General features: G+C 54.6%; 1 protein-coding gene across 1 annotated transcript in view; it reads left to right on the forward strand.

Annotated features, from left to right (window-relative positions):
* The first annotated feature begins 2,058 nt into the window (after positions 1-2,058).
* The window catches only part of PDLIM2 (PDZ and LIM domain 2), a 17,583-nt gene continuing 9,689 nt past the window's right edge, over positions 2,059-9,952 (forward strand). The window contains exons 1-5 of the mRNA XM_042782305.1: positions 2,059-2,160; positions 2,900-3,051; positions 5,469-5,538; positions 5,663-5,814; positions 5,982-6,069. Coding sequence (XP_042638239.1) covers positions 2,068-2,160; positions 2,900-3,051; positions 5,469-5,538; positions 5,663-5,814; positions 5,982-6,069 — 555 coding nt within the window. The 5' untranslated portion in view covers positions 2,059-2,067. The remainder of the gene's footprint in view (positions 2,161-2,899; positions 3,052-5,468; positions 5,539-5,662; positions 5,815-5,981; positions 6,070-9,952) is intronic.

The following is a 9,952-nucleotide window of genomic DNA, read 5'->3' on the forward strand; positions in this document are numbered from 1 at the left end:
ACGGAGTTAGTTGCGGAGGGCGGCCCCGGGTTTGGACTTGTGGGTGTTGAGATTGCATCTGAGCCAGCATCTGGGCTGGAAGTGGGCGGAGGAGCCAGGCCGACCGCAGGCAGACCCAGCCAGCCCTCCCCTGATCCGGACTTTGGTAGGGGGTGCTCGAGGGACCCTTTGAAGGGGGTGTGTGGAACTCTTCCGGCCTGGGACAGCTTTAGGGCACAGAGCCTCCGCTGTCTTCGAGGTGGGACGTGGGCCTGTCTTTAGACAGTTTCCCTTGCACTCAAGAGAGGTTACTTGAGAGGATGAAGAATCTCTGGGAAAGAGACCGCAGCCTATGGGGGGTTCCAAAGCGCACCCCCACCACGGGGCGCCAGCCGGGTGGCAGCGCTAGGGCTAGACTGCGCGGAGGAGGCGGCTTTCCCCGCCAGGGGCGGTGGCAGGGGCGGCCCCGGGATCACATGGGCGGAGGCAGGTCCCGGAGCCCCGGGCGGGCTCTCCCCAGAGTCGGACAGACAGCAGCGGCGGCGGCTGCAAAAGCAGCCGCATCTCTTCGCCCTCCCTCCTTCCCTTCCCTCCCGGGCCTGGCCGCCCAGCCCGACAGGTGAGCCGGAGCCAGGTGAGCGCGCCCACCTGCGCACCCTCTGCACAGCTGGCGACCTCCCAGCAAATCCTCGGGCAGCAGGGCTTTCCCCGGCTTCCCCGCAGCGCTCCGCGTCCTGGAACCTTCTCTCCGCACACAGCCCTTCTCCCTGCAGCTTCGCCTCAGTGTTGGCGTCCCGATCCGGTGCTACCCCTCCGGCCCCCGGCCTGTGGGTACTTTGGCCCCGGAGCGTACGAGGCTCCAGAACTGGGAGAGCCGGGCTGACGGGCTGGCCACCTCCCTGTGGCGCTCTCAGCGCGGAGTCCACTGGCCGGCTCAAAGGTCTGGGAGTCTCAATGCGTCCGGGAGCCGCCAGCTCTGACCTGGGGGCCCAGCGAGAGACCGCGGCTAACAGGGTATAGGATAGACAGAAGTGCTTGCCTGAGTACACCCTCCCCAGGATCCTAAAAGCAGAAAGTGGCCTTGGTGTGCTTGATAGATTCTGGCAGCATTTGCAGTCCCTGGGGCTCCCCAGGGGCAACCCCCGGATGGGTTCTGGGCAGGGTGGTGGCCCAGCCTGGCACTGCAGCTTCCTGCCTGGGTTGGCTCCTGGTTCCAGAACTTGAGGTTCAGGAAATCCTACCAGGGCCTGGTCTGCAAGGACACTCCCTTGCCCAGTGGAGGGGCCTGTGGATGGGATGCCTGAGGTCCCAGCTGGCACTCAGCATCAGCTGGCTCCCAGGCTGAGGGGGTGAGGAGTCAGCTTGCCCTTGCCTGGCTGGCCAGCACCAAGGGGTGGGTGTGCCCAGCTTGGCAGATGAGCCCTGTCCTCTTGCTAGGGCTGTTCAGAGAGCAGGAGGCCTCTGGTGGAGCCTTGCCCATCTCACTTGCATTGCCAAAGCCTGGCTGGCAGCCAGGAAGACCCTCTACTCAGCCAGCCCCCACCCAGTCAGCTCCTTACAGTCTGTGGCAGCGACATTCCCCTTCCTTGCTGTCACTCCTGTTCCCAGATCCCTGCACTCCCCAGGCTGACTGTCTGCCCTCCCCTAAAGAGGGGAGGAAGTACCTTTTGCTGTTGGTTTTGGGGACAGGAAGTAAGCACTACTAAGACTTAACAGCCCTGATGGTGGAGGAGGGGGAGCAGGAGGAAGTGCTGACACCTTTTACTACTGGCCTGCCCCTGCCCACCCATCTCCAGCAAGCCCCTGACTGGCACCCTGGACAGCCTGACTCCTGGGAGCTGCTCTGCTGAAGACTATGGGAAGGGGGAACTCAGACATGGCTTCCCAGGGTGGGGGGAAGTGAAACTGGGGGGTGAGGGAGGGATTTAGTCACTTCCGCTGCTCACTCCATCCACCCCCAGTCCCTGACTGGCTGCTCTGTGGCCCTCTCACTGCTGCTTCTTCTCCCAGTTGCCTCTCTCCCACCCTCTTCCAGCGTTTCTTGCACTGGGGGGCAGTCTCCACCTCTTGGTCCTGTCTTCCTCAGGTATGATGCTGACGCTGGATGTGGTGGGGCCAGCGCCCTGGGGCTTCCGTATCACAGGGGGCAGGGATTTCCACACACCCATCATGGTGACCAAGGTAAGGGCTACTTCTAAGAGACAAGGAAGTGACTCTAAAAGTTAGGGTCTGCCCTGTCCACTGTGGTCCTCACAGACATCTTTCCTGTTCTGGAGCCAGAGGCCTGCTTCTGGGAGTGTTGGTGGGGAGGGAGTGGGGAAAGTGCCAGGCCTTGTTGCCATAGGGACATGATGGCCACTTCAGGAACAGGCTTTAAGTACAGGGCCTGCTCTTTTCTCCTGGTTCACTAACCACACACCTCCTGGCAGCCATTTTGAGTAGTTACTAGAACAAGAGCCCCTGAGTTCTTAGTTTTCTCTTGACCCAGGCCTTGGCTGGGGAGTGTTCACCAGGAGGTCCTGGCTGTATAGGCAGCCACCTGCAAGGTGTGATCTGCACAGGCAGGGCTCTTTAGCCAAGGTATTCCCAATCACAGCTCCTGAAATCCTGCCATTACACATTCTTTGGGAGGCCCCCATTAGAATGGCAGTGCTCCAGGGCTGGGGTGGGGCTGCCACTCCAGTTTTTCGGAGGGGATTAGGTGATAGCTGTTTGAGTGCAAGGCCTGGAGCAGCAGTCCTGGGATAGAGAGGGACTAGGGCAGGGATGACATTAAAGGGGGAGGCTGGCCAGCTTAGTCCAAACAAGCTTCGGTGTTTCTTGGGCAGGAGGGAGGGAAATCCCCTTTTCTCCATCCCTCACCCCACCCCAGGGTTTGAGCATGGGTACCGTAGACTCACCAGCACCTCGTCCCCTAAAGGTAACCGAGCGGGGCAAGGCCGAAGCTGCTGACCTCCGACCTGGCGACATTATTGTGGCCATTAATGGGGAGAGTGCAGAGGGCATGCTTCATGCTGAGGCCCAGAGCAAGATCCGCCAGAGCCCCTCACCCCTGCGGCTGCAGCTGGACCGGTAGGAACCCCACCTTCCGCTGGGCCTCCCAATAGTCTGTCTCTTCTCCGCCAGCTCACTGCCAAAGCTGCCGCCCTGACCCCACTGCCCATAGCCTAAGGATCACCTCCAAACTGGCCTTCCCTGGGCCCTTTCTGTACAAGGTCCTGGGTTCTGGGTCCAGCAACAGGGGAGAGAGATGCAGGGTGGGTTGAGAGGTGTCCCTGTGCCCAGTTGGGTGAAGGTGGGTGCCAGGCTAGGCATGCAGCCACAGGCAGGGCAGGGCCGGCTGGCACCAGCCACCTGGACGCCCGGGTTTGACTGGTTCCCAAGAGTGTGAAGGGTACAGGGCATGGACATCAAGTGGGTTGAAGAGAGGAAACTTCTGGGTAAGGTGTGCCTTAGGCTAGGTCTTCATGACTCCTCCCTCCAAGAGGGGATGGCTTTTGTTTAGATCCCAAGTGGAGGTCAAGTATTTTGGGGGCATCATTCCCCCTAGAACCACTCTGTCTTTCCTTATCACCACTCTGAGCCATGCTGGTAAACACAGATTCCAGAGCTGTGGGGTTTTGAGCCTGGAGGCAGGAGTTGCGGGGGAGGGGAAGAGAACAGGTAGCTCCTTGGGGTGAGGCATCTCAGCGAGTCACAGGTCAGGAATGCCAGGAGATTCCCCCAGCCAGGAGAGCCTCTGGGCGGGCCTTGAACCTGAGTCAGACACCTTTTGCCTCTCCACCCCCACCCCAACCCCATCCCACTACCAGCAGGCTCTCCTGGCTCTGTCTCCCTGTCACTGCCTTGCCTGTTGCCCTGGCTGTGCTGCAGGAGCTGGTGTCTAGGATGCTGTTGCAGCCCCAGCCCCTTTAGTGACTCCTTCATGCCATTCTGGACCATGAGTGTTTGCATGAGTGGGATCCAGAGAAGGAGGGTGGAAAGTACCTCATGGCATCTGGGAATGGGACCAAAATCTACAGTCTGGGGTGGGGGAGGGGTGGGAATTGCTGACACCAGCCTTTCCTCTCAGGTCCCTCTTGAAGGGAGCCAGAGGTGTCAGGGAGTTGGGCCTAACTGTGTTCCCTCTGCCTCCAGCTCCACACCTGGCCAGTTAAAGCTTCATGTCCTTCCTTTCTCTCTTGTGCCAAGACTCCCCCCCCACCCCAAGCCCCCAGGAGAACTGTCAAGATTTCAGAAGCCCTGTGGTAGGAAGCAGGCTCTGTGCTGGAGCCAGCACTCAAGCTCCCTTCAGACTGACCCTACAGCCCTCCCCAGAGAGGCCACGCAAGGCTCCTGCTGACTTCTCTAGAAGCTTAGAAGCAGCCAGACATCTAAGAATGGCAGTTGTAGTGGGATTCTGCAGGCTTGCTCCTCACCCTCTAGCCCTCTGATGACTTCCTGTTAGTGGTTCCAGCCTGGCTTTGGAAGGAGGTCCCTGGGGAGCTGGAGGGAGTACTTCTGTCCCTGTGGACTGTGACTGGGGTGGGGGAAGTGGGGAGCTGGGCATGTCTTTGGCCCTGGCTTTCCAGATTTGGTCCTTCAGCTGCCTGCCTGGAGAGAAGTGAGGCAGGCTCCACCCTTTGCTTTGTGGGAGAAGGGACAGTGAGTGACCCCCTCAAAGGCCTCCAGCCGTGAGTAGCCAAGGTGGTGGCAGACAGACATCTGGTTGAGGAAGAGTAGGCAACTGGCCCAGCCACCGACTAGCTTTAGGACTTTGGGCAACACCCTCTTCCTGTCTGGGCCTCAGTTTCTCCATGGATAAGATACAAGGGGTTGTATGAAATGAACAGTCTCCCCCAAAAATGTTCTACAACCTGCTAGTCAGTGACAATGTCTAGCTGAAATGGAAATAATAATAATAAAAGGAAAAAGAAAGGGGGGAAGGTAATGTTAGGAATTTTTAATTAAATTGATTGGATTTAAATGACTTTTTCTGAACTTATAGCCTTCCTACTTTCTTACTTCCTGGTGCTAAACTGTCCTTTCTTTATTTAATTTTTCCTTTATCTATCTATTTATTTATTATTTTTGCAGTGTTCCTTTCCCTCCCCCTCGCACCCCTGGTAACCCAACAAAGAAAGTTTTCTTCCATGTACAAACCTTTCCTTGACTTTTTACAATAATGAACTAATACAATATTTGTCCTTCTGTGATTGACTTATTTCACTCAGCATAATGTCCTCCAAGTTCATCAACATTATGCGGTGCTTTGTAGATTCTACATTATTCTTTGGTGTTGCTTAAAACTGTCCTTTCTTTAAATAAATGATAGTAGTAGTTGATGATAGTTCTTCGTTTTGAATTTGGCAAAGTGAAAAGTTGACAACTGAATGTCCAATTTGGATATTTACTTGTTCTGAGGTCCTCAGTTGGGGAAAGTGTGGCCATGAACTCTGCAGCCTCTACCAGCTTAGCATGATCCTCTCCTCCCTCGGTTACCTCCTCAGGTCTCAGGCTGCCTCTCCAGGGCAGACCAATGGGGAGAGCCCCTTGGAGTTGTTGGCTACTCGATTCCAGGTAAGATGTCTTTTCTTGTCTTGCCAACTAGGAGCCCCAGGACCCTGAAGTGAGGGGTAAGGCCTGAGGGACAAGGCCTCTTCAGGGTAGAGCTGCCCAGCTCTCCTGACCTCTCTCTCCACAGGGCTCTGTGAGGACCCACACTGACAGCCAGTCCTCCTTCCGGTCCCCCTACTCCAGTCCGACCCCCCTCAGCTCCAGGCCTGACAGCCCCTTCTCTACCCCACCCCCCACCAGCCCTCAGGCACTTCCTGGAGAGACAGTGATCAGCAAAAGGTAAGCACAGAGAGGGGTAGACACCTGACCACCTGGACCACTGGCTCTGGGTTGGGCCACTCAAAGTCTCAGTAGCTATTTAAGGGGGCGTGAGGGGATCCTCTTCTTCTCTGGAGCAGGCTGAGTGGGGCCCCTGGCCCACACAATGTCCATTTCCCCCATTTCAGTTTCCAGAGCCTGGCACACTCCCCAGGACTCGCTGCTCACCGCTTGTCCTGCGGGGGCCGCTCCGGAAGTCCACAGGGAAGCCGACAGGTAAGCAGACACAAGGGAAGGAGAGAGTCAGAGAATCTAAGTACCTCCCATTCTCAGCTGGGGCCGCAGGTAGGCTGTTGGTCCCACCTGGGCCCCTGGGGAGCCAGTGCCTCCATCTCCTAGCGACAGTGCTCTTCTCTCCCGAGCCAGGGAGACCATTGCTTCTGGTGGTGGGTCGTGCCCTGCTAGCCCCAGGTGGCCTTCCACCCCTGTGCTCCCCTGCCTCCTCCTCCCTCCCCTTTCCTGCTGGCGTCCTCCCTTCTCAGTGTGTTTCTCTTGGGCTAGGGCTGAAATAGTTTTGCTGCTGTTGTTGGGATGATTCCCTTTTGGATCTGGCTGCATCTCTTGAACACATTCCTCCCCTTTCCAAGCCCCAGGCCCGCCCCCATCTCCCAACACCCCATCCCCCTGCTTCCTCCTCCTTACTCAGCCCCAGAACCACCATCTTGGGATTGTCATTCTGCCTCAAGTGGCACTTTGCTCATTCTCTGTCTGCTGCCCTCTCCCCTTCTCCCCTGAAACCCCCAGGTCTCACTATCTGCTGGTGACAACCTAATCCCCCTTGGAGGTATTTCTTCTCACCAAGGTCAGGGATGGGGGGGCCAGGGTGAGGGAGTGAGGCAGCCAACAGTGTTGGGGCACAGCTGCTGGGGGCAGAGGGGGTGTCCAGCCATCCATCCGGGTGAAGGGGATAAGTCCCAGCTGCTGGAATGCTACCTCGGGGTTGATTCTGCATTCCTAAGAGAGAGCCTTTGGGGGTGAGTGGGGGAGGAGTTGGAAACTGGGGGCCCTGGAGAAGGAAGGGAGAGGATTCTCTGGGGGCTGCACAGTAGGGGCTCCCTAGTGACCTGCTATGTGCCCACCTAGTGGTCTGCCAGGTTCTGTGAGGCACAGAGACATTTTAGATAAGATCCCTCCCTTTAAAAAACTTAAAATGTAATTGTGGAGATAACACAAACATGCAAAACAATCCTGGAACGACTAAGCACTAAACAGTGTGGTATTAATTATAAAAGCTGGAGGCATTCTGGGAGGGGAGAGATGAGTGTGGGCTGGGGTGGCCTGGGAAAGCTTTGTCGGGAGTTTTGCTGGACATTGAAGGTAGGACAGGGTAGAATTTAGATAAGAGAATGATGAGAGGAAGATGGACATTCTGGGAGATGGGGACACAGAGATACAAGCAAGACTTGGAGTGTTTGGGTGCTGGGGTGGGGTCGAGGAAGAGGTTCTCAAAGAGAGCTTTGGCTGAGACCAGCAGGAATGGCTGGGGAGAGGCAATGCATCCTGGCCTCCTCTAGCCACAGCTCCTGGAAGCAGAGTCTTAGTGGGACCATGTGCTCAAGGGAATGCCTTCCTGGGCACCTTCCTTGTAATGCACCCAAGACTAGCAAAGGAGAGATACATGGTGTGAGAAAGTGGTTCTCAAACCAGCAGCATCACCTGGAAACTTGTTAGGAAGGCAAAATGTCTGGCCTGGCCTCACGAGAGCCCCATGGAATCAGAAAGCTGTCCCAGTTCAGCTGATGCATGCTAAGGTTTGAGAACCACTGCTATAGTGTGAAGGAGCTCTGGTGGTGTGGTGCCTAAGGCATTTGACTGCTAACCAGGTGCTGGGGGTTCAAACCCACCAGCCACTCCACGGAAGGAAGACTGGGCAATCTATTTCAGTAAAGATTTACTGCCTTGGAAACCCAAAGGGGGTCATGATGAGTCAGATTAGACCCCATGGCAGTGAGTTTGGTTTGGTTTGGTTTGGTTTGCTGTAGTGTGAGTGCAGGGCTGGATGCTGGGAAGACCTGGATCAGTCCCACCTGTGTCACCTTGGACGAGTCACTTTTCCTCTCTCGGCCTCAGAGTTGAACTAGATGCTCTGAGTTCCTTGACCTCGAGAACTCTAGTTATTTCCTCATTCCTTCAACAAACATTTAGCGTGCATCTGTTTTGTGCCAGGCAGACTTCTAGGCTCTGGAGATGCTTGAGTGGAAAAACAGACACAGTGCTAACCCTCAGAGTTTACATTTTGGCTTACATATTGGGCTGTGGTCAAGTGGGTGTGGGAGTCGCAGGTCCTAGAGCCCCCTCTTGAGACTCACTGTGTACTTCAACATCTTAGGGAGTCCTGTGAGAAAGAACCTACGTAATTTTGTCAATTTCTGAAACTTATTTGATCACAGAACTTCTCCTGATGCCCCAACCCCATACTTATTTATTAACACCCACAGGAACTTGTGTTCCTCAGAATACCCTTGAAGAAGGTTTGGCTATAGATAATTCTCGAAGGGTAGGTGAAGAGGGAGCAGTACTTTTGGCTGTAGAGATGAACAGTACCTTCTGTGAGGGCAGGTGGCCCTACCTGACTGACAGGGAGGAAAGAGAAAGTAGAAGCCTCTCTGAGTAGAGGAGGTGGGCTCCTTCTCCAGCAGGGCATGGTGGTCTGGCAGAAAGTGATCCAGGGCCACATGTGAGGATGGGCTGTGGGCTGGCTGGAGGGGACAGAGGTGATGGTGGAGGAGGTGGGATCTCACCTCTAGTGGTGATCATGGCCTTCCTGATGGTTCCTGGGGTAGCTGAGGCTGCAGGGGACCCAAGACACAGGGCACCCCAGCCCATGTGATGTCTTTATGGGAATTAGAAGCTGCCTTTCCAGGTAGGCACACTCTTTGGTGAGCAGATACAAAGTAAACAAAACAGAAACACTCTTCCTCTGGATGGGCACAGGACTTGGCTTGTTGAGAGGAGACTTGCAGCAAGTGTTAAAGGCCACGTGCCAACCTGAATTATTTTATGTGACGTAATTCTTTTTTTTTTTTCCATTTATATTTTTATTTTAAATTTTTAAAATTGTGATTTGGGTGCACATTTACAAAGCAGATTCATTTTACTCACAAGAGTTCACATGCATTTGGTTTCACAGCCCGAATTACGTATTACGATCCCCACCATAAAAAGCTTTCCTCCCCTCTCCTCCCTGTGACCACCCCTTCCCTGTGTCCTTCTTATCTATGCATTCCTGTCTGTACAGCTTTCCCTCTACGTGAGTGCTGCCCTTCTGACCTCTCATGGTCTCTAGGGGGTGCATCTCCCTAGGGTAGGTGGATGCATCTCCCTGGGGTAGGTGTTTTGCTTGTAGGTCTTTCTACTGTTGGGCTGAGAGCTAACCCATGGAAGTGAGTCCAGTTTCAGGCTTGAAGGATAACCTGGGGCTCTCTATTCTTGGGGGTTCTACCAGTCTCTATCTGACTAGTAATTCTGGTCATTTTTGTGTTTTTGACTGTTGGCCCACATTTTTCATCCCACTCTATCCAGGATCTCCAATTTTGATCCCTTTCTGTGTAGTTGGCATTGGGAGCCAGGTCCAACTAGTTCTTCTAGTCTCAGGGTCAGGAAGGCTGAGGTCCCCGTGGTCCATCCTATCTTTGGACTTATTGTTTCCAAATGACTTTTCTTCACTCTTCTTTGCTCCAGATGAGAGGAGACCAATAGTTTCTGGTGGAAGAAGGGTTGGGGAGCTGAGGGTCTAGGGCTGTCTTTTAAAAATTCTTTGAAGTTTTGTCTTTTAGCTGAAGAATCATGCAAGATTTTCATTCTACCCATAATTCATTCATAACTTTGCATTTTAAAATAATGTTTAAAATTACTGTGCATTGAGGGATTTTGGCTTCCCAGGCAACTATGCCCTCAAACCTGCACCCCTGGCCCACCTGGTTTTGGCCTGTGGGACCGGATGTCTCCAAAGCTCTCTTTTCTACGGACTGGTGTGGGCTCCTCAAGCATAGACCTGCTGGGGATTGAGAGCCAAGAAGGGAGCAGAGAAGGGGGTCTAGGACATAAACTGGCCTCAAGGAGGAGCAATGAGGTACCTTTTTTTTTTTTTTTTTTTAGG

Source organism: Orycteropus afer, unplaced genomic scaffold (assembly GCF_000298275.1).
Source record: "Orycteropus afer afer isolate SDZICR_OR568_19922 unplaced genomic scaffold, OryAfe1.0 scaffold00289, whole genome shotgun sequence".
In the NCBI taxonomy this organism is placed as follows: Eukaryota; Metazoa; Chordata; class Mammalia; order Tubulidentata; family Orycteropodidae; genus Orycteropus; species Orycteropus afer.